The sequence below is a fragment of the Anolis carolinensis genome, chromosome 6 (assembly GCF_035594765.1).
Source record: "Anolis carolinensis isolate JA03-04 chromosome 6, rAnoCar3.1.pri, whole genome shotgun sequence".
NCBI lineage: Eukaryota > Metazoa > Chordata > Lepidosauria > Squamata > Dactyloidae > Anolis > Anolis carolinensis.
The window spans coordinates 93,692,343-93,717,344 of record NC_085846.1 but is presented as its reverse complement, the minus strand read 5'-3'; the positions used below and the strand labels follow the sequence as shown (position 1 = coordinate 93,717,344).

General features: G+C 38.4%; 1 protein-coding gene across 4 annotated transcripts; it reads right to left on the bottom strand.

Annotated features, from left to right (window-relative positions):
• Nucleotides 1–368: 368 nt before the first annotated feature.
• mterf1 (mitochondrial transcription termination factor 1) lies at nt 369–22,068 on the bottom strand. Of its 4 annotated transcripts, XR_010007079.1 has the most exons (3): nt 21,103–22,061; nt 836–977; nt 369–719 (listed from the first exon to the last, which is right to left on the bottom strand). XR_010007079.1 is itself a non-coding variant. In XM_016994327.2 (2 exons), exon 2 carries the CDS (start codon nt 19,162–19,164, stop codon nt 18,028–18,030), a length of 1,137 nt encoding a protein of 378 aa, XP_016849816.2. In that variant the 5' UTR covers nt 19,165–19,232; nt 21,118–21,410; the 3' UTR covers nt 16,576–18,027. The 4 variants fall into 4 exon arrangements, 2 of the variants coding, with proteins under 2 accessions (XP_016849816.2, XP_008110709.2); XR_010007078.1 differs by having other exon boundaries at nt 369–977; nt 21,103–22,068; XM_016994327.2 differs by lacking the exons at nt 369–719; nt 836–977 and adding an exon at nt 16,576–19,232 and having other exon boundaries at nt 21,118–21,410.
• Nucleotides 22,069–25,002: the final 2,934 nt, after the last annotated feature.

Sequence of the window (25,002 nt, the reverse complement as noted above, 5' to 3'; positions counted from 1 at the left end):
GCTATCCCTCCCAGTTTTGTGTCGTCTGCAAACTTGATGATCGTGCCTTCTAACCCTTCGTCTAAGTCGTTAATAAAGATGTTGAACAGAACCGGGCCCAGGACGGAGCCCTGCGGCACTCCACTTGTCACTTCTTTCCATGATGAAGACGACGCATTGGTGAGCACCCTTTGGGTTCGTTCGCTTAGCCAATTACAGATCCACCTAACCGTAGTTTTGTCTAGCCCACATTTTACTAGTTTGTTTGCCAGAAGGTCGTGGGGGACTTTGTCGAAGGCCTTACTGAAATCCAGGTACGCTACATCCACAGCATTCCCTGTATCGACCCAACTCGTAACTCTATCGAAAAAAGATACTCACAAACATACTCACAAACACAGTGAAATATCATACTGACCAACTTAATCAAAATAAGCAATTTTACTAGCACATTGGCTTGTCCCTTGGTTTAGCCTTCCTGACAGACTGTGACAAAAAGAAAGGCAACATTTCAAAACACAGCATATTTTAAAGTATGCAGTATGCTATTTTCTCTCTCTCAATCTCTCTCTTTTAATGAGCATCAGATCCCAGGGAAATCATGAAGTACGGATGCTGTGTGGTTTAGCATTCATCTAGTATGATTGGGAGCCAGCAAAAAGTTGCCACGGATCTAATGAAGCCAGAGTTTCTCAAAGAAAGCTGCCAAGTCCAGTATTAATATAGATAGGTGGTCTGCCCTGCAGAGAAGAAAACTATGATAAACAGGGAAAGAAAAAAGGAGTACAAGGACATATTTTGTGAGGACAAGGTCTTGTTAGTATTTAATCGCATTTCTGATATCCATCTATAATACCTGTCAACAGAAAGCATCCTCCAAGATGGCCCTGTATTTCCAATCCTTGGGCTCTTCCTTTCACTCATCTTGCACTCTTTACCTTCGGTCTCCTTCCTTGGATCAGGTTCCTGGCCTCAATGTAATTCCCATGTGGACCAGACTGTCAAAAATGAATAGGAACAACCAAATACTGTTGTAAGAAAAAAATAAACAAGTGGAATTTATTAAATAATAATAATAACTTTATTCTCATACCCCGCCACCATCTCCCAAACTCATTCAAACTCATTCAAAAATAAAGGTGATGGATGCTACAACTTCAATGAGTATGACAAATCAGACCACAAAGCCTCAAATGAAAAGTGACATCATGATGGGAACCATCCAGAAAAAATCAATGAAAGACAAGGACTACTTTGAGAGTAGGAAACAGAGCAGACATAGCCCATCCTTCACTCCAGTCTGAGGCTGCAATTTTGTGGTTGTGTTTGGTTTCTAATGCTGTGCCTTGACTATTAACTGATTTCCTTTGCAGTCTGGATGGAAGTGGATGTGTTTCAAAGAGCCCCAAGTTTGTCCTAGCTTTTTGATGGCTAACAATTTTTAAATACTACTTTTTTTGAGTGCTCAGGTTTTTTAAGCCAAGCTTTTTGAACAGGATCCATTAAATAAGTCATCATGGGTTAGAGTGGCGTAGGTGAAGACAAGCTTTCAAGGCAAGGAACTCTTCATTACAGTCCCAGGAAGGAGAAGTAGCTATTCAACATACAATAAGATATAGGCAAAAAGAACCCACTTTGAGCCAATATCTTATACCTTGGCTGCATCATTTCAAGTTGGCCTGACCTTATGAGGATTTTTTTTTTAAAAGTAGTTCCAGGAATTTGGGAATATGTTCCTTCACTGACCAACTTCAGCGGATCCAGGGAACAATTCCTACCCTTGTAATCCTCCAAAGACCACACAACCTGCCTAAAATTTCCCTAAATAAAAACCAAACTAGAAGTGACCAGAAATTATCTTCGTGTTTTTGAAAAACAGTCATGTTTTAATGTTGTTGTTTTTTTGTTGTTTTTTCGTGTTAGGAGCAACCGGAGTTGCTTCTGGAGTGAGAGAATTGCCCGTCTGCAAGGACGTTGCCCAGGGGACGCCCAGATGTTTTGATATTTTTACCATCCTTGTGGGAGGCTTCTCTCATGTCCCCGCATGGAGCTGGAGCTGATAGAGGGAGCTCATCCACACTCTCCCCAGGTGGGATTCAAACCTGGCAGCTTTCAGGTCAGCAACCCAACCTTCAAGTCACTTAGTCCACTACGCCATCTGGGGGCTCCATGTTTTAATGTTAAGAAGGCCAAATGAGACCTTTTAAAAAAGTACTACCCACATGCCCATTCATATTTCTTTTTCAAAATAAGTAATGGGAAGGAAGTACAAAAAATAATGCAAAAGCTGAGATAACTATAGTCGTATTATTTCTTCTTAGCTGATGCTTTAACTATTATTTGAGCATTGAAATGGTACTTCATTTCTTCCACTGAGGTGTGATGATATCTCAGAATATTCACAAACATCTCAATGCTTATTGAAAAAGTATCAACACAAGGATCTTCTAAACCAGATGGAGCAAACTTGAAGTGATGAACGTCAAAAGTATTTATCAGTAGTATTCGTGCATCATTGCCTGGCAATGCAAAATGATGTGTATATTGGCATGTATGTACACACATATTGTACAATCATAAGAGCACCTGAATTTATAATTAAACGTTCCATAAGTTTTCACAGTTTTCATGGTATTCTCCTCAATAAGAGACAACTAGGTCTCCAATACTTTTTGTATAATATCTTTCCCTTTCAATGTCCAAACAGAAATGGTGTCTGCTTCCATCATGAACAGTCCGGGATCAGGAAACTCTACCCCAGACATGCCCCCAAATGTCAAGTTGTATTGTTGCTGATGGGATGCATACTGATTTTCCAATCACATGTATAAACAGTGCTTCAGCAATGGAAGAAACCGTAATCTTTCAAAGTTAGAATCCTATGTGCAAATGATATGCTTCTGCAATGTTTTGCAGACAGTCTGACAGATTACTAACGGGATGGGGCACATGTCATGTGATGGGACCCATTCGAAGTACAGTAGAGTCTCACTTATTCAACATAAACGGGCCAGCAGAACATTGGATAAGCGAATATGTCGGATAATAAGGAGAGATTAAGGAGAAGCCTATTTGACATCAAATTAGGTTATGATTTTACAAATTAAGCACCAAAACATCATGTTTAACAACAAATTTGACAGAAAAAGTAGTTCAATATGCAGTAATGCTACGTAGTAATTACTATATTTATGAATTTAGCACCAAAATATCACGATGTATTGAAAACATTGACTACAAAAATGCGTTGAATAATCCAGAACGTTGGATAAGTGAATGTTGGATAAGTGAGACTCTACTGTAATTAACATTCTCAGAAACAATGTATTTCCTAATGGGATACAGTCCTCGGTTTATTCCAAGTTCTCAAAGATATTCTTCTGTGTCAAATTTCCTACTGCGAGCCATTCAGGCTACATTTTCCATTTATCAGATTTGATTAATATGATTGTGTGTATAGTGGGGAGGGTGAAAATATGAGAAGATTAAGGAGTGGTGATGCCCTTTCTCGGCTTGACATTCTATAACATTGTACAGTGCTCAACAACTCCTTCACGTCTTGATATTATTTCCAATTGTTGCATCGGATGGAAGCAAAATCTATTATCAGGGAAGGCTTTCATTTTTTTTAAAAAAATCATATTACGGTTTCAATATCATATCCAGGTCAACAAATCCACAGTTGCCTATCGATTTCACTCAGTAACAAGGCGGGAAAGGCTACGTTTCGAAGAACTATTTGTAGATTGGCTTTTTTCCCCTTCTGTGATAGAGTTGCTTCTAAAGACCTCTTGGGGAGAAATTAAGATTGCACAGATTTCCTTTGTGCCGGGAGAAGCAAATATGTTTACAGCTTGGCAACTTGGAAACTAGTTTCCATCTCTAGATATTGCTAGCCATGCAAAGACTCTTAGGAGTGGGGATACTGATAGAGCAGGGGTCCCCAAACTTTTTAAACAGGGGGCCAGTTCACGATCCTTCGGACCATTGGAGGGCCGGACTATAGTTGGCCACCAAGCAATAATAATAATAAAGAGGGTTGGATGGCCCTTTGGGCCATTGAGTTCAACCCCCTTCTGCCTTTGTGCACCAAAAGCACAAGCAAAGCACCCCTGACAGATGGCTTCCCAGCCTCAATGTTAATAATAATAATAACAACAACAGTAATAAAGAGGTTTGGAAGAGACCCCTTGGGCCACTTAGTCCAACCCTCTTCTGCCCTTGTGCATCAAAAGCACAAGCAAAGCACCCCTGACAGATGGCCTCCTAGCTTCAATGTTAATAATAATAATAATAATAATAATAATAATAATAATAGAAGAAGAGAACCCTTGGGTCATTTAGCCCAACCCCCTTCTGCCTTTGTGCCGTGGGGGCCGGATAAATGGCTTCGATGGGCCGCATGTGGCCCCCGGGCCTTAGTTTGGGGACCCCTGTGATAGAGAGACAGAATTGATCAGCATTGCTTCAGGGTATTTTCTTCTGGGGGTGGGGATCAGCAACGAATACTTATGACTTCCATGCTACCACAGTAGTCCACAGGAGCAGGCCATTGCAGTGAGTGTGGGGGTCATTTTTTTCTTTCTATCACCCTCAAAAATGAAGTAAATCAGATCCAATAGAATCTAAGAGCTATTCACTTGTCTCTTTGGCAGTCCATGGTACTGCAGAACTTTCCTCCAGACCCACATTTCAAATGAATTTATTTTCTTCCTGCCAAGTTTCTTTACTTCCAGTTTTCAAAACCATATAGCGAAATCAGAAATACTAATTGATTTTTCTGACTTTACTCTTTATTTTAATCTAGATAGTAGAAAAGAGAAAAAACTTTCAATGTATTGTTCTCTCTTACATCATATCTATCAGATGTATTCTTAATAGGTGACTAATTTATTTATAGTGCAATTCTCTGCATATCTACAAGGATATTATTTCCATATTATGGAGCCTCCGGTGGCCTAGGGGATAAAAGCCTTGTGACTTGAAGGTTCGGTTGTTGACCTGAAGGCTGCCAGGTTCGAATCCCACCTTGGAGAACTCCCTCTATCAGCTCCCTCTATGAGCTCCCTCTATGAGCTCCCTCTATCAGCTCCAGCTCCATGCTGCATTGAACTGCATTATATGGCAGTGTAGATGAGGCCTTAGAGCAGGGGTCCTCAAACTTTTTAAGCCGAGGGCCAGTCCACAATCCTTCAGACTGTTGAGGGGCCGGATTATCATTTGAAAAAAATAAATAAAAACAAATTCCGATGCACACTGCACATGTCTTATTTGTAGTGCAAAAACAACAACAACAACAACAACAACAACAACAACAACAACAACAATGAAAGAACAATACAATATTTAAAAATAAAAATAATTTTAACCAACATACATTTATCAGGATTTCAATGGGAAGTGTGCTCCTGCTTCTGGCCAATGAGATAGTCAAGTTAATTAGGATTGTTGTTGTTATTGTTGTTGTTGTTGTTGTTGTGTGCCTTCAAGTCATTTCAGACTTTGGGCGAGCCTAAGTCTAAAATGTATTTATTTATTTATTTACTGCATTTATTTACTACATTTGTATCACACCCTTCTCACCCCAAAGGGGACTCAGAGTGGCTTACAAATTATATGTACATACAATATATTATATTATTAGCATAGCACAATATTAGCATTATATATTACTTTATTGAACTATACCACTATACTGTAATATTATTAGTAATATTATATGTAATATAGAATATATAATTAATATTATTATACGGTATTATTATTAGTGTTATCTTGTATTACATTATAATATTATTATCAATATTATATGTATATACAACATATTATATTATAAAACTGAGGGCAGGGACCAGGTAAATGACCTCGGAGGGCCGCATCCGGCCCCCGGGCCTTAGTTTGGGGACCCCTGCCTTAGAGGTACGTTTCATGCTTAGTTTGATAGAGCTTACTAAGGTAAGAAGACACATGGGTTTGGTGGAATAGTATCTGAAGTTTGCTAAGGTACAATATTCAGTGTATTATTCTGTGTAGCTGCAATTCAACTTAACAAAAACTACAGTGCTAATCATGGCTGTGTTATGCATGGGTGTAAAACGCTATTTTTATAGTACATCAGGTCATTCTTCCATGTCTGGACTTTGGAGAAGAGAATGGATCGCTATACCATATAATGTTAGCATTACATAATGACAAATACAGGTAGCATTGAGTGTGTCAGAGGAATATTACCAATGTTAATGCATTCGGAAGCTACGGAATTTATGTCAATATAAGAAATTATGCTTTGTTATATTGCCTAAATTTAGATGGAAGAAAAGTCATGATATAGTGCCATCTAGTGGGTTACATAAGAGAAAAGCCAAGCAAGATGTTTTCTCCAAATTCTTGCTAGATTTAATCCCTATTGTCCAATTTATAATTGAAAAGAAAGTTTTGGAAGATTTGATAAACTATGAAAATACTAAGGGTTTAATATTTATTGTGTTTTTTATAGAGAAGTACAACCGTCTTTTACAGTGTAATGATTTTGAAATTAAATTATATAGGAAAATATTTTTCATATTATGCCCCAGTAGTGCAGAGGGTTAAACTGCTGAGCTGCTGTACTTGCTGACCAAAAGGTCAGCAGTTCGAATCTGTGAATGGGGTGAGCTCCTTCTGTTAGCTCCAGCTTCTGCCAACCTAGCAGTTCGAAAGCATGCAAATGTAAGTAAATCAATAGGTATTGCTCCGGCGGGAAAGTAACGGCACTCCATGCAGTCATGCCGGCCACATGACCTTGGAGGTGTCTATGGACAACGCCGACTCTTCAGCTTAGAAATGGGATGAGCACCCAGAATGGGATACGACAAGACTTAATGTCAGGGGAAAACCTTTACCTTTACCTTATTCTTCATAAGCCAAGAGACAGGAACTTTATCGTTTTCCTGTTTCAAAAGATGATTATCCATATTGAATACAAATTCCACTGGAATTCAGATGTATCAGTAATTCTATGTTTTTTATTAGACAACATGAAATATCTCTTTGCTCTCTAAAGTTTCTTCCACTAAATTGCCCTACATATCTCAGGCTGGATCTACACTGCTATATAATCCTGTTTCTGAATCCAGATTATTTGATTTTAATTGGATTGTATGAGTCTACACTGCCATATAATCCAGTTCAAAGCAAACAATCTGGATACAGAAAGTAGATTATATGGCAGTCTAGATGGGGCCTCAGAAAGCCACTGAGGTGAAGTATGGCAAAATGAGCTGCAGGGGTGAGAAGGAATCATCAAAAATTAAACTGAGACAATATTCATAAATAAAGCAATTGTCAGTAGACAAAGAGTCAACTTAAGCAACACACTTAGCACATTGCTATCTCATGTAGTTAGAAAGACATCTACAGTAGAGTCTCGCTTATCCAACCTTCGCTTATCCAATGTATTATCCAACGCAGTCTGCCTTTTAGTAGTCGGTGTTTTTGTAGTCAATGTTTTCAAAGCATTGCAATGTTTTGGTGCTAAATTTGTAAATACAGTAATTACTACATAATGTTACTGTGTATTGAATTGCTTTTTCTGTTAATTTGTTGTAAAACATGATGTTTTGGTGCTTAATTTGTAAAATCATAACATAATTTGATGTTTTATAGGCTTTTCCTTAATCCCTCCTTATTATCCAACATTTTCGCTTATCCAGTGTTCTGCTGGCCCGTTTATGTTGGATAAGCAAGACTCTACTGTAATTCCCTGGATACCAAAATCTGTGGATGCCCAAGTCCCATTATATACAGTTAGCATAGTAAAATGGTGTCCCTTATCTAAAAGGACAAATCAAGGTTACTTGATTTCTGATTAACTGAGAGTCTATACCCCAGATTCACATAAACGTATGCTGCTATATTCATTGACTGCTATAGAAGTGTATTTTATGTTATTCGAAGAAAACATGGCTTTTTGAGTTTTTCAAATGTGTTGGGAATGGTTTCAATTATCTGATGTTGCGGTTTAATCCATCAGTATAACACTAAACACATCAAGGCTGGTCATGCCAGTAAAACAGAGGAATGTTTGTGGGGATTATGTTCCTATATTCTCTCCATGCAGCTGGCAAAATCCTTAGTATCACTGGACAGCTAAAAATGTAAATTTTGGACACGGGAAATTTCTTAAGGATAGAACAATATTGTTGCTCTAGGCTACATTTCAGGCGAAGGAACTGTCTAAACCACTTCTCAATATTCATTGCCTAAGAAAACCCTATGAAATACACGGGGTTGTCAAAAGTCAACAGACAATTTGAAGGCATGTACACTTACATTAGCACACATGAAATAGTCCCTTTTATTGTTCCTATCATACTTAAGTAATATATATTTGAAAGGTGTTAACCTTTATTCTAGAGTTATCATATAAAACGTATATAAAGGACAGAATGTCATGATATGGCAACTATAGGAACTTTCATTATATTTGAATTATTTTATTATTATTATTGTCTTCTATTTTACATAATTAATCACATAATAGATATGAGTGCCCTGAATACATAAAGTCATGTGGGTTTTGGCTTTGTAGATGCATCCTAATAAAATTACTAGCCCAATGTGAGGACAGTGTGGAAAGGCTATTTGATTAACTGTTGTTGTCAGATGTCAGCTTTTAAATGGTAACTATACCCAATGTACAAATCTATATATATAACAGTGGTGTAGCAATGTCTCTAGCAATTGGCTGTCCAACTCTATTTGACTTTTAATATCTAAGCATATTACAGTAGATTCATGGTATCCACTGGGGTTGAGTTCTAGGACCCCTGTGGATATCAAAATCTGTGGATGCTCAAGTCCCATCATATGCCATGCAATGGCATAGTACAATGGTATCCCTTATATCAACAGCTGCTTTTTGGATTGTGTGTGTTTGTGTGTATCTATCTATCTATCTATCTATCTATCTATCTATCTATCTATCTATCTATCTATCTATCTATCTATCTATTCAAGCTCTGGATAGTTGAATCTGTGGATAAGGAGGACTGTCACCAATGGTGCTTCAAATGAGCTTTTTGAAGCTGTGTTGCCACAACCACAATGGCAACAGGACCACTGAGATAAGAGTGACCGTCCAGTAGGGCTGAATTGGCTCTGGCCCCACTAGATGGTCAGATCCCCATCCCCAAGATTCCAATTCCATTCAACCATGGTAATCCATTGGACAAGTCAGTCTTTCTGCATCAGAGGAAGGCAATGGCAAACTTTTTTTTAATCATTCTTGCCAAGAAACCCCCATGATAGGTTTGCCTCAGGGTGCCATAAATCATCAACTATTTGAAGGCACTGAAAAACATCTATTCTTGACTGATTGTCTTGATCTTTAGCAAACAGAGGCCTATTTTTTCTCTATTCACCATCTTCAGTTCTTCCATATGGAACTCAAAAAACATTGGTCACAATAACCCTATTCATTTGTGACTTTTTAAATCTAAACAATCCACAAAGTTGTGTCTATATCCCCCGAATACCATTCTACTGTTTTCAGTTAAAAAATAACTTATTAGAAAGAGAGAATTCAAAGGACACTATAATTAGTGGTTACAAAAGAAAATAAACTGACCTTTTATATGATTAGCTGAGAGAGTCAACATAGTCATGGAGAAAAGGAGAAATTTAGAATATCCTTCAAGCATACAAAGTAAAATGTCTCCTTTGTATACATTACTAATTTTAATCCTACAATGGCCAATGGCTATACTATCGACATTTGAAAAGGAAGAAAATATACAATGAGTTGAAACTTGCTTTCTACATTGAGAACTGTGTAAGTAGGTTGGTTGGAAGGGACTTCCCTGTCTCCTTCTTCCCAAAGCAGTTGTAGTCCTTGTTGTGTGCCTTCAAATAGTTTCTGACTTACGGCAACCCTAAGTCTTGGGGTTTTATGGGGTTGAGTGTGTGTGATTAACCCAAGGTCACCCAGAAGAAATTGAATGCTAGCCTCCAAAAGCATCGTTCAGCACTCAAACCATTACACAATGCTATCTCCCAATCCCCAATCCTACAGAGAGAGTCAGAGAATTTTGCATTGTGGACTGGGCTGTAATGAAAATGGGAGAGGAATCCTTGAAAAATCAGTTGGAGGAACTTTTTACGAGCAAGAATCTGCACAAGATAGGTAACTCTGCCATTAAACATCCTCCTCTTGCCTCTCAGCCATACTTTACAACACAACTTCCACCTTTCAGACCAATGATCTAACTTCCTATGTAGCATTAACAGCCAAATGTTAGGCTGTAATTCACTGAAACTGTGCATTTAAATTATTAAGGAGAGACATGAGCTGCAAAGGATTTGCAAATAAGATATTGCTTTGGGAATGAAATGAACCTTTTATGACTGTAAAGGAAAGAGGGTTGACAATGCACAATATGTCAAACTGCTATGAGCAAAAGAAAGTTGAAAACTCAGGTTAGGTCACTAAGTTCAACTATAAGCCACTCTTTGTCTTTTATCAGATTTAGTAAGGTTCATACTGTTTCAAAATTAACACCATATTTCAAGGAGGGAATTAATTACCTCATAAGACCATGTTTAGTAATATATGAGCATTGATATCGTGTTTAAATGAGAAAGATATTTCATGTGTTATTATTTTTTCCCTACACAGCTGCAGAATTTACAGTAGCTCAGGAAAAAATCTTAGAAATAAGGATTTAGAAGTATAGTAGAATATTGCCCAAATTATTACAAAACTCATTTTGTGTTTGTCTGCCTACAAGTTTTCTGAATTTCATAATTCCAAGATGCAAGATCAGATAAGTTTGGGTGCCTTCTAGGTGTTTTTACTGTTAGACACATATGATGTCTTTCCTAGTAGGTAATATGTCTAAGGGTGCAATACACTGTAGAATTAATGCAGATTGACACCACTTTAACTACCATGGCTCAATGCTAAGGGATCATTGGAATTGTGGTTTTACAAGGTCTTTAGCTTTCTCCGTCAAAGAATGCTGGTGCATCACCACACTGCAACTCCAAGGATTCAATATTATTAAGCCATGGCAGTTAAAGTGTTGTCAAGATATATGAATTCTACAGTGTAGATGCATCCTAAAATTGTAAAATTTCTTCCTGTCTGTCTATCACAATGGTTTGAACTATGCCATCCTTTCTGTTGTGGTTCGTTTTCTTATAGCCAAGTAACCTTTCAGGAATAATTGCAAATAATAAACTCCTCGTGATGGGACCACCCAAGTTGTAGGTGGGCAGCCTTATCTTAAAATTCATTATCATGTGCTTTTAGGAAAAAAACTAAATTAGCTCTTTGACATAAATCACAGATTTGCTAGCATGACTTTATTCTTGATTACTTTCATTCACAGCAATTTCCACAAAAGGAAGAATCTTTATATCATCTGGAGACAGGCAATGTATTGCATTCCAGATGTTGTTGGACAATATATTTCCATCTCTGACCACTGACCAAGTTGGCCAGGACTGATGGAGATGGAATCCAACAACTCCTGCAGGCGGTTTTCCAATGTGAAACCTACCAAATTCAGAGGGCAGGAACAGATGTTAACTGTTAATATGATGCATTGCATACATAACAAATAGCTGTACTTAGTCCTACTTGGCTGCTTGCACCCTTGCTGAAATCTATTATATAATAGTAGTTGTTGAAGAATAAGTTTCTGTCATTATATAACCTTTGAGATGCAGAATTAACAGATGTCATGAAAAGTCACAGAGAACTAGTAAATCTGAAAACTCCTCTCTGAAGTGGATAGAAAATGAAGGGATTGATAACATTCAGTTTTCTCTGTTGTACATTCTGCATTTAATTTAATGTATAGTTTGATTGGTTCAATAAACTATTTATTTATTGTTCTATATCACAAGAGCTCAGGGCAGTATACAAATTAATTAATCTAAGACATGTAAAACAATTTTAAGCAATTTAACAAATAATAAAAGGTTTAAAAAATTTAAGAGTGATAAACCATAAATGCAGAATAATAATTTTAGCAGCCAGATTTTAAGTCGGTGCAGAAATGAACACATTACCAGTGCCAATTGGGCTTCACTGGGGAACACATTCTGCAACCTTGGTGCCACAACTGAGAAAGCATTCTCTCATATCATCACATGGGGTGTTGAATTTAATTGTGGGTTACAAGGGGAAAGTATTCCAGATGACCTCAGTCCTCAGGCAGGTGTACATAATGAGAGGTGCAAACTGTTGATGGTGAACCTGGTGACATCCTCAAGCACTTTGAATTCAGACTAGAAGGGTGTTTCTTTCCAATCTGTGCATTATTTCAATGAGGTCTTGGGTGAACTTGGAGCATGTTCTTCTAAAGTAAACGATGTGAAAAGATCTATATATCACTGTGGGATACTCAGCATGACAAGATCTTTGACTCAGTTAATGAAGTGAATGCATTACTGGGCATGATTTCTTTAACAGAAGCTTTGATACCGGAGGCAGAAATAACAAAATGCAGATAAAATATCCATGTCTTGACTAAGCAAAACATGTTGAACTTTGATCAAGAAATGAACTAACATCTTCTTTCAAAATGTGTGTAAGAACAACTTTTTCTTTCACCAGCTTCCACTTCAGTTAGTATCTCCATTTGCTTGTAATCACAGTGGCTGGGGTATTTTGATTGGTTTATATAACATCACCACTGTTCATTTTCATTAATGTTATGTCAATTTCATATGTTGTTCTATTTTTATATTATTTTGTGTAGCTTTTGTTGATTTAAGTTCATTTTGTTGTTTATCTTAATTAATTGTTGTTTATGGTTTGCACTGTTACTGTGTTGTAAGTTGCTCTGAGTCCTGTCGGGGAGATGGGGTGGGATACAAATAAAGTTTTATTGTTGTTATTATTATCTAATATGCTGGTGGGGCCAGCTTATTTGCTATCCTCTTTTCTCTCTGTCATACTATTTGTGCATATTCCGGACTCTAGCGGCAGCTGCTGTTAAAATTACCTACAGTAGGCAAGCACACATGGATAGTGTAAGATGAACTAAACCAGAATCCCACTGTTTCCTAGCACTTGATTTTATTTAATTGTCTTTTGTAGACATGCTATTGCAAATACTGTTTGCAATACTGAAATACTGTTTCCCTAGCCATCCTTCTCTGTACAGTATTCTCACTTATCCAATCTTCGCACCTCCATCATTCTGCATTATTCAACACAGTCTGCCTCCCGCCCGGATCAACAGCTGTTTCTCTAGGCAGCAATTTTATCTTTATTTGTAGTCAATTTTTTTAGTAGTCAATGTTTTTGCAGTCAAAGTTTTCAATACACTGCAATGTTTTGGTGCTAAATTTATAAATACAATAATTGCTACATAAAATTACCGTGTATTGAACTGCTTTTTCTGTTGATTTGTTGTAAAACATGATGTTTTGGTGCTTAATTTGTAAAATCATAACGTAATTTGACATTTAATAGGCTTTTCCTTAATCCCTCCTTATTATCCAACATTTTCACTTATCCAACATTCTGCCAGCCCATTTATATTGGATAAGCAAGACTCTACTGTACTTGTACAGTTGATGCTGTTCAACCAAATTTCTATCTAGATAGAAGCCAAATGAGCTAGGTGGCATTAATAAGACTGTGTTTTAAAAAAAAGGAACTCCTATGTCAGAAGCTGTATTAGTTGATCAGAAGCTGTATAACTTTTAAAAACTCAAATAAAGACAACTGGAGGTTCTATCGTCCCTACCCCAGTGACCATAGTGTGACCTGTCTGCCAAAGCTGATGTTTTTGTTTCCATGTCATCCTCTCAATTGTATTAGCATTAGCATTGTATTGTCCGGAAAGTCAGTCAAATTATATTTAACAATAACAGTGGCCCAGCTAGCCAAATAATACAATCTGATACAAATGCTAATGGGATTCTCTGTGAAAGAAAGCTCTGTCTTTTCAAGCTTATTTGTAGTATCAGGAGCCTCACTGGAGCCGAAAAGCCAGCCAGATTCAAAGAAGAGATCGCTTTCTTTAAACCTTCACTTTGTCTGCAGTGATGGATATAGGCAAAATATCTTCACAGTCACTGATCAAAGATCATGAAAAATTTAGAAGGCAGCATGCAGTGTGTAAAAGGCGCCCATGTTGCCTAAGGTAGAGAACCAGATGTGCATTCATAATCAAAGCCATGGCAAATTGACACCCTGGCTGAAGAAATCCAGATGTGTTCACAATCACTTGTGTCTTCAATCACGCTGGACTGACTGCACAGTAATCCTACAACTTTTAGTAGAGACAGCAACAGAGCATTTTTCATCAGTTCAGGGACTTGTGTTGACTTTCTATTTCCTTTGATTATCCACCTGATGGACCTCCACAATATTTTTCAGCTGACATGTCTTTGGATTCCTTTTTCTTTCATGGAAATGCATTGGCAATTGGAACTCCCCCCCCCCCCCCGCATGGGTATCCCTCACAAACATTACCATGCACATAGGAAAGACAAAATTTATGTATTGAGTGATTTAAATATACGTAAGTAAAGGTAAAGGTTTCCCCTGATGTTAAGTCCAGTCATGTCTGACTCTGGGGGTTGGTGCTCATCTCCATTTCTAAGCCGAAGAGCCGGCGTTGTCCGTAGACACCTCCAAGGTCATGTGGCCAGCATGACTGCATAGAGCGCTCTTACCTTCCTGCCGGTACGGTACCTATTGATCTACTCAACATTTGCATCTTTTCAAACTGCTAGGTTGGCAGAAGCTGGAGCTAACAGCGGGTGCTCACTCCGCTCCCAGGATTTGAATCTGGGACCTTTCGGTCTGCAAGTTCAGCAGCTCAGTGTTTTAACACACTTCGCCACCGGGGCTCCTTAAATATACGCACTTGGTCTCAATTAGAATATACCCAAGGAATCAAGCGGAACTATTATGTAAGATTCAGTGGGTCTATTCTCATTGAGAATATTAAGACTATGTTGTCAACACAATAGGTTTATGTTATGTGCATTTAAAACCAATACAAAAGTATTTAGACCAGGTCCAGGCAACTGTGGTACTCCAGCTATTTTTAAAAATACAATTTCAGTAATCTCTTTCCATAGGCTGTGCTGGATAGGAGTGATGACAACTGTAAGCTGAAAACATTAGCCAAGAAATAACATCTTAAACAGGAAATAATGTCTCATTCTCCCTAATAATGAGACCAACATTAACGTTAGCCATTTTGGTAGTTCCAGTTTAATTTTTTCTGACTCTTCTCTATCAGGGCTTTTCCAAAGTGCCTGCACAACAAACCCTCCTTGTTATTGTAGGTGTTCAAGTAATGTATGACTTATGGCAACTCTATCCCAGGGTGTTCTTGGCAATATTTGTTCAGAGGGGTTGCCTTTGCCTTCCTTTGAGGCTGAGACTTGCCCAGAGTTATCCAGTGTATTTCCAAGACTCAGTGGGGATTCAAACCCTGGTCTGCAGAAACATAGTCCACAGCTTAAACATAGGCTCCATGGAACAAACATTGTAACGTAATTATTATTGTTCTACTTTTTCTTCTACTAGTCTCTAAAAAGTCAATATTATTACATTTGTCAGCAGTCAAGTCCATCATGGCAATAAGATAATAGTTAGAGGGCTCTTTACACAGCTGTAGCTCTAATAATTCCCCCTGGTAGAAGTTCTCCTTCTGCCTCATGACTCTTCCAAATGAAACATTTGAAAAAAACCAAAAGCAAATTATTTTGAGGCACATATGGTGAACAGCCACAAAATACATGTTTTGAGGGAATGAAAGCCACAAGCAGTTTTATTATCATTAAATAGAACCAAATAGTTTTATGGCTTCTTTTGGTAATGCTGTGCAAATGCAAGTACAGTAGAGTCTCACTAATCCAAGCCTCGCTTATCCAAGCCTCTGGATAATCCAAGCCATTTTTGTAGTCAATGTTTCCAATATATCGTGATATTTTGGTGCTAAATTCGTAAATACAGTAATTACAACATAACATTACTGCGTATTGAACTACTTTTTCTGTCAAATTTGTTGTATAACATGAAGTTTTGGTGCTTAATTGTAAAATCATAACCAAATTTGATGTTTAATAGGCTTTTCCTTGATCAGTCCTTATAATCCAAGATATTCGCTTATCCAAGCTTCTGCCGGCCCGTTTAGCTTGGATTAGTGAGACTCTACTGTACTCCTCTGTTAAGACTCTCAGCTGTTTCCTGTTGTGTCCTTCTATCACCTTAGAGGGGTGGAAGAAACAAACACTAATAATTAACATACTGGAAGAGATACAATATGCCCAGGTTTCTTGCTCTTGGCTTTCAGATTTATAGCTACAGCTCTTCCATTATTAAAACCAGTGAAGCACTAGGAATTGGACATAATCCCCTCCTGTGTGTTCCACGCTGCTGCCAATATCTAGACTCCCTGAAGAATCTTCTGAGTCAATTTCTTTCTGGCAAATAGAGCTTTGCATTTATTGCTTCTGCAGCTCTCATTTAATCACAGGAAGCAACAGCTGGTGGCTGGCACGTCAGAGGGTGGAGAATCGGATCCATGCTTTGGACCAATTTTTAACAGAGTTAGCCAAGATTCTGAACCTCTTCCCCAATAAGTTCTGCAACATATGACTTTATTGCACCAACTCATTATTCTGCTATATAAATGATTGAGCACCTTTGATAGCACACATCTCTTTAATACAGTAGAGTCTCACTTATCCAACATAAACGGGCCAGCAGAATGTTGGATAAGCAAATATGTTTGATAATAAGGAGGGATTAAGGAAAAGCGTATTAAACATCAAATTACATTATGATTTTACAAATTAAGCACCAAAACATCATGTTTTACAACAAATTTGACAGAAAAAGCAGTTCAATACTCAGTAATGTTATGTAGTAATTACTGTATTTACAAATTTAGCACCAAAACATCACAATGTATTGAAAAGATTGACTATAAAAACATTGACTACTAAAAGGCACACTGCGTTGGATAATCCAGAACGTTGGATAAGTGAATGTTGCATAAGTGAGACTCTACTGTAGTACAATTGCACTAATTTGCCATTCCCTGGTCCCATGATCATATTTCTGCACACCTCATAAACTGGTCTTCGTGTACTACTGCAATTCCTTACATTTTCAATGTTTATTTTTGTGCAATTGCACACATTCAGCATTAAACCCAACAACAAAAAGGCAAAAATATGTATAAAATAAAAGAAAAAGAGCCTTATTGGAAACAGCAAGGCAGAGAGGGGAGAGGTGGGGAGAGTGGAGGAGAATTCTGCTCCTTGACGTCACATTACTGTCAGCATACTGGCACAGAAACAGGATTTATTACATTCATGTAGGTGATGCAACTTTGCTGAATTGGGAACAATAGGTTTTATTTGTCCGTAGCTAGGGATGGGAGAGTCATGTGCAGGAAGCAAACCAGTAACAGGATGCACGTGGCTTCATCTGATGGGAACTGTCAGTAAAAGTGATGGTCCAGCTGCAATCCCAAATTACTTGCCTGGTATGATTTTTTTTAAATCATGTCAGAATCGAGAAACTGCAAGACGTTTCGGGTGTGAGAGAAATGGCCGTCTGCAGGGATGTTGCCCAGGGGATGCCCTGGATGTTTCACCATCCTGTGGGAGGTTTCTCTCATGTCCCCGTATGGGAAGCTGGAGCTGACAGACAGGAGCTCACCCTGTCTCACGATTCGAACCACTGACCTTCAGGTCAGCTGTTCAGCTGGCACAAGGGTTTAAGCCATTGTGCCCCCTGCGGCTCCATTGTATGATGAAGTCTTTAGATAGCTCCTATAATGTTCAGAGTAAAACTCAAGTGAAACCACTGAAATGCAAGGCTACCTAATAAATAAGCATCACATAAATAAGCATCAAGCAATTTGACAGGTGGGATCATTACTTTTTGAACAAAAAAAATTATCATAACCACAGAATCATAATTGTTATTTTTTTTAAGCACCATCATGTTTTAAAGACTTTTTCAAAAGTAACTTCTTTCCAAACTCTTTGCTTTTTTTGTATTTAATCAAAAATACATTTTTATGCACATCGTAACTTTTCCATCTTAGCTTCAAATCGTTGTTTACTCAATGCAAGAATTCCAATCCCGTGGGTCCCAAAATTATAATCTACTTTTTCCAACTCACAAATTCGACTTCTTATAGTGTTGATGTTTTTGTCAAAAACGAGAGGGCTTCTCAGTACTTGCTGAAGGCTAATACTGGCCTGTAAGAGGAGATTAATTTTGTCATTCAAGTTCTGGGAAGAAAGGTACAGAATTCGAGGGTGCTTAAGGACAAACGCATTCACCTCTGATTCAGTGCATTCGTGAGATAACAGTTTCTCTTTCACATTTGTGAGAGTTTTTTTAAGGTACTCATTGGAAAGATCCAGTACATCTCCTCCTTGGCCTTGTAACAGTGTCAACAGTTCTTCATTATCCAGATTAAAGGATGACTGGAAAAACTGGATGTTTGCTTTTACTTGCTTGCTGCTCCGTAAAAGGATGAATGGATTTCTAGAAATTATTTCCTTTACAAAATGATCTGCATTTTGACCCCCAAGATCTATATAAATCTCATTCAGCAAATGTATAATTTGTTCATTGAGTTCAATACTATTAGAAAATACCCTGGGAACTCGGGTTAGCATCTTGCCAAGATCCTTAGAAGTCAGTCCAATAGAATAAAAGAGGGTTATGTTTTTCTGCATGTTCGTATTATTTCCCGAACGAAAAAAGGATTCGGGAGAGCGTTTCAGGATTTGTACGATTTCCAAGTCACTTGTTAAAATACTCTGCCATATTTCCCAACGTTCATTGAGAGACTGGTATGAGCGAATGATGGAACGAGGATAACGTGAAATTATACTGGCGACAGCTTCTCCTTTCACTCCTTTAGCTTGCAAAAAATTCTTAAGGCCATCTTCATTGGTAATCTGCCTCCTGAGGACACCAGGTTGTCGCTTTCTTACCATTTTAAGATCCACACCCATAACTGTCAGATTATTTATTAAAATGCTATTTTCTTTTTCTGGTTCAGTACTGGAGCTATCATTCTTAAGACAAAGAAACCTGTGAGATGATCTTCTGAATATAAAGTCTGTAGGCCATTTAATGAAACTAGTAACACTCATACTGGAAAGTAATTTGTTCTCTATGTTCATCAGTCCTCTCATTGCGATAGTAATCAGACACTGCAGCTCTCCAAATAAATCTTGACTCCCAATCCGTTCAGGAAATTCAGCTAGTACACAAAGGAGATATATTATATACAATTGTAATAAATATATTTAACAATTATAACACAGCTCAATATTGCAATACTTTACACTGATTGAAATTTGAAAAAGTACCCCAATAGCAAAAATCAATATATTTGTCGGGCTGTTTTGTGTTTTATTTTTTTCGGGGGGGGGGGGGGAGGGTTCCAGGTGACAATGTCATAAAATTTCCACATTTTAAGTCTAGCTCTCTATGGTTCTGCTACAAACCATGACTGAGAAGGAGGCTAAAATTAAGCTATTCTGGTTAATGAGAGTGCTAGATTGTGCAAACGTGAGAGTACACAGCAAGTGACTTGGATTCTCATTGTGGTGGATCCCATCTATGGCTGAAATGCTATACTCAGTTCGGCGAGGAAACTCAGTTGAACTTGATGAATAAGCCATTGTTCTGTGTCCTAGTCTCCAGGGCGGCAGAAAACAAGCTTCCTCTCTCTTCCCTATGACTTCCCCTCACATCTTTATACATGGCCCTCATCATGTCTTCTAGGGGCCACTGTGCCGTAATGGGTTAAACCCTTATGCCTGCTGAACTGCTGACTTGAAGGTTGGTGGTTCGAAACCATGAGGCGGGGTGAGCACCTGTCTGTCAGCCCTAGTTTCCCATGTGGGGACATGAGAAAAGCCTCCCAGCGGAATGGTAAGACATCCAGGCATCCCCTGGGCAACATCTTTGAAGACGGCCGATTCAATCACACCAGAAGCGACTTGCAGTTTCTCAATTTGCTTTCTGGCATGATTTTAAAAAAAAAATAATGTCTCCTCTCAGCCTTCTCTTCTGCAGGCTAAACATGCCCAGCTCTTCAAGCTGCTCCTCATAGGGCTTGTTCTCCAGACCCTTGATCATTTTAGTCGCCCTCCTCCGGATCTTCCTCTGAAGCTGAATGCTGTTTGCCTGAGATCACCCAGTGGATTTCATTGACTGCCTAGCGACTTGAACCCTGGTCTCTAGGAGATGTAGTCCAATGCTCAAACCACTACACCGCTTTGGCTGTAACCAGATGCATAAAATAGCCTGTGCTGCTTTATATATCAGAAAATTCAGGGCACTGCGGCCAGATAGGGGGAACAAAAATGCAAGGGAGATGGTAATAATAATGGAGTATAGATGCTTTGAATGCGATTTTCCTGCTTCTTGGCAGGGGTTTGGACTGGATGATTCTATGATTATTTCTATTATTACTACAGTAGAGTCTCTCTTATCCAACATAAACGGGCCAGCAGAATGTTGGATAAGTGAAAATATTGGATAATAAGGAGGGATTATGGAAAAGCCCATTAAATACCAAATTACGTTATGATTTTACAAATTAATCACCAAAACATCATATTTTACAACAAATTGACAGAAAAAGCAGTTCAATATGCGGTAACATTACGTAGTAATTACTGTATTTAGCACCAAAACATCGCAATGTATTGAAAACATTGACTACAAAAACATTGACTACTAAAAGGCAGACTGTGTTGGATAATACAGAATGTTGGATAAATGAAGGTTGGATAAGTGAGACTCTACTGTACTTCCCTTGGCAATCAAAGTGGTGCCAAACTGTATTCAACCTAGTTTTCAATACTGTATTTCAATCTACAGTATTCAATCTACACTTCTCATCCTGCCTTAAGGTGGTGGGAGTAAGGGTGCATCTACACAGTGGAATGAATGCAATTTGACACCACTTTAATTGCCACCACTCAATGCTATGGAACCCTGGGAGTTGTAGCTTTGAGCCATGGCAATTTAAGGGGTGTCAAACTGCATTAAATATACTGTGTAGATGCAACCTTAAAAGAAAGCTGTTCTGTTCTAACACATGGAAGTAAAGCCCATACCTCCAAGACATGCACCTTCTGTTGCCTCGTAGAGTTGTCTTCTCCTTTAGTTCTTGCTTTCACTTTCCTGATCTCAGTTGGAGAACTTTTGAGAATCTTGGGAAAACTACAGCCCCAAATGATGCAACGTTGGCAGTTTTGTATCTGAAACGTTTTCTAAGTACACTGGGGGGGGGGGGGGGAGACACAAAAAACACCCCACTCTCCCATAGCAAGAAACCGTGGCCCAAATGCTCTCTTCCTCCCACAGTTGCAATTCTCATGCGCGAGAAGTAAAAAACTGAAAGGAGAACCAACAAAAAGCACCAAGGGCTTGCAAAAGAGAGACCCAGCCATAGACAAAGTCGCCTTTCCTCTCCTGAGTGCTGCCATCTAGCAGGCCGAAAGAACTAGGCTTGTATGCATTAAAAAAAAAGCAAAGTACCAGGAGGTGGCGGTGTTAGATAAGATATTTTCTCATGTCCTTTCTTGAGAATCTCTTTGTGTTGTTCCAAGAGAAGCAAAAAAGTGCATTGTCACAGAGTGCAGAGAATTGATGCAACTGACCATACTTTGACTGCTCAATGCTATGGAATCCTGGGATTTGTAGTTTTACTAAGGAAGTATCTACAGCAGGAACGGACAAACTTCAGCCCTCCAGGTTTTTGGGACTCCAACTACCACAATTCCTTTCAGTAAGGCCTTCGACAAGGTCCCCCATGACCTTCTGTCAAACAAGCTAGTCCGATATGGGCTACGCAAAACTACGGTTAGGTGGGTCTGTAATTGGCAAAGTGAATGAACCCAAAGAGTGGTCACCAATTTGTCATCTTCATCCTGGAAAGAAGTAACGAGTGGAGTGCCGCAGGGTTCCGTCCTGGGCCCGGTTCTGTTCAACATCTTTATTAATGACTTAGATGAAAGGCTAGAAAGCACGATCATCAAGTTTGCAGACGACACCAAACTGGGAGGGATAGCAAATACTCCAGAAGAAAGAAGCAGAATTCAAAACGATCTTGACAGATTAGAGAGATGGGCCGAAACTAACAAAATGAAGTTCAACAGGGACAAATGCAAGATACTTCACTTAGGCAGAAAAAATGGAATGCAAAGATACAGAATGGGGGACGCCTGACTCGACAGCAGTTCATGTGAAAAAGATCTTGGAATCCTCGTGGACAACAAGTTAAACATGAGCCTACAATGTGATGCGGTGGCGAAAAAAGCCAATGGGATTTTGGCCTGCATAAATAGGAGTCTAGTGTCTACATCCAGGGAAGTCATGCTACCCCTCTATTCCGTCTTGGTCAGACCACACCTGGAATACTGTATCCAGTTCTGGGCACCGCAGTTGAAGTGAGATGTTGACAAGCTGGAAAGTGTCCAGAGGAGGGCAACTAACATGATCAAGGGTCTGGAGAACAAGCCCTATGAGGAGCAGCTTAAAGAGCTGGGCATGTTTAGCCTGCAGAAGAGAAGGCTGAGAGGAGACATGATAGCCATGTATAAATATGTGAGGGGAAGTCATAGGGAGGAGGGAGCAAGCTTGTTTTCTGCTGCCTTGGAGGCTTCAAACTACAGGAAAGGAGATTCCACCTGAACATTAGGAAGAACTTTCTCACTGTGAGAACTGTTCAGCACTGGAACTCTCTGCCCCGGACTATGGTGGAGGCTCCTTCTTTGGAGGCTTTTAAGCAGAAGCTGGATGGCCATCTGTTGGGTGTGCTTTGAATGTCATTTTCCTGCTTCTTGGCAGGGGTTGGACTGGATGGCCCATGAGGTCTCTTCCAACTCTAATATTCTATGATTCTATGATTCCATCATCCTTCGCCAGCTTGGATGATGTTAAGAAGGCAGATCAAAACAAACAATACATTAATACCAATGCAAAGTAATACTCTGTATCTTATTTCAGTAAGAATGCTGACCAAGTGAGCAGGGTCAATTAATTCCTTCAGCTACCCTCCTTGATACATTACACTTGCAGAATAAATTATTCATCTCACAAATGGACTTTCCCAGTTGCAAAAAGCCTTGATCCACTTTGCAGCTGAAAGACTGATACTAGCTGAACACCAAACCTATCCCATTATTGCCCATTCAGTTTAAAGATAAGGCATAATCCTCAAGTATGTACCAAAAAAGGTATGTGGAGCTTAAAATCTGTCAAACAATAAGCTGCACAACTCCAGGATCCAGAAAACAAAGAGATTTTTCTTCAGGAGGTATGTATTACTGCAATATTACAAGAATTCTGTGCTTCATGCTTTATTTATTAGTAATTATCTCCATCTCTTGACGACATGAAATTGATGTATTGATATGTTGGTTACTTAGGAAACACGAGTGTAAATTGCACTTGCATATATGCATGAAATTGAATATAAAGGGCTTGTTTGGGCCTAATTTCCTTGTGACTAAGTATGATTTTAAAAATGTATGCAGAATGCATATTTGGGAATGCATGCATATATTGGCACTAATTTGCCAATGAATTCATAATGAAATATATGACACAGGCCCGCAAAACTGAGGTTCATATAACTTTATTAAAATTCCTGCTGGTTTTATGGGAACTTAGTGTGCTAAATCCAAAAATGATTACCTTATTACATTTTTTCACCACTTGTTTTAATGTTTCTGTGGCTGGATCTACACTGCCCTAGTTTCAGAATGTGGCTTAACTGCATTGATCTGGATTATGGGGCAGTGTAGACTGATATCATACAGTTCAATGGAGCTCCCGGTGGCGCAGTGTGTTAAACCCTTGTGCTGGCAGGACTGATGACTTGAAGGTTGGGTTGCTGAACTGAAGGTTGCCGGTTCGAATCCAACCCAGGAAGAGCACGGATGAGCTCCCTCTGTCAGAAGCCCCCCATAAGGATGGCAAAAACATCAAAAATATCCAGGCGTCCCCTGGGCAATATCCTTGCAGACAGCCAATTCTCTGACACCAGAAGCAACTTGCAGTTTCTCAAGTCGCTCCTGACACAAAAAAAAATTCAGTTCAATGCAGTAATCCATATTCTGAAACTGGATTATAGAGCAGTGTAGATCCAGCCTGTGTTGTAAGATGTGTCTGAATGAAGTTAGCATTGAAACCAGCAATGAAATTTGTAATGTAATACATGGAATTTAGCACTAAACATACATTAAAAACAGCTATAATATTTTAAAAGTTTTTTTTGTGACAGGTTGTATAACACAATTAATACATGTAATATATTTTGACATATATTGAAACAGTTTAATACTAATCTAAGTTAACTGAGAAATCTAAAATATTCAGTAATAAGCTTATTACATTTAAGTGAAAATTATTATTATTATTATTATTATTATTATTATTATTATTATTATTATTATTATTATTTTTCTTGCCCACCTCTCCTTGTGGCTATTGTGCTATTGTTGTGGCAAAGGACAATAGCACAGTTCCCTCAGTGTAATAGCTAATAATTTACAACAATTGGTGCTCTTGTTTTAGTTGGTATCCATGCCAAAATAATAATGTTATGGTCCCTTCAAATAGTACATCTTCAAACAAGAGCAAGCAGATGAAAAGAAGCATACAGTTGAGATCCTGAATGGCTTTCCTACTTTCTCAATTGCATATTTTATTTCTTCAAAGTTCCTTTCTTTCATATTAAACAATAACAATCTTGTTCAGTTTCAGTAACATCTCAATTTTCATGCAGCACCAGTTCCCCACTCCAACTGATTCTTTCTCCTGAGAGACCTTAAGGGACTGGCAGCAAAAAATCTCAAAAAATCTTATTTTAAAATAATCATTATCTTACGCAATAAAAATCATTGTGCAGAACAAAGTCAAACAACACTGGACAATTGTCTAGTTCAAATTAATATAATGGAACAAGAAAAAATTGACATTTTTGCACATTTTGCATGACTGCGACAATA

Bases quoted from the DNA above. Each gene is read 5' to 3' on its own strand.
- mterf1 (XM_016994327.2), bottom strand. From the start codon at position 19,164: ATGAGAGGACTGATGAACATAGAGAACAAATTACTTTCCAGTATGAGT.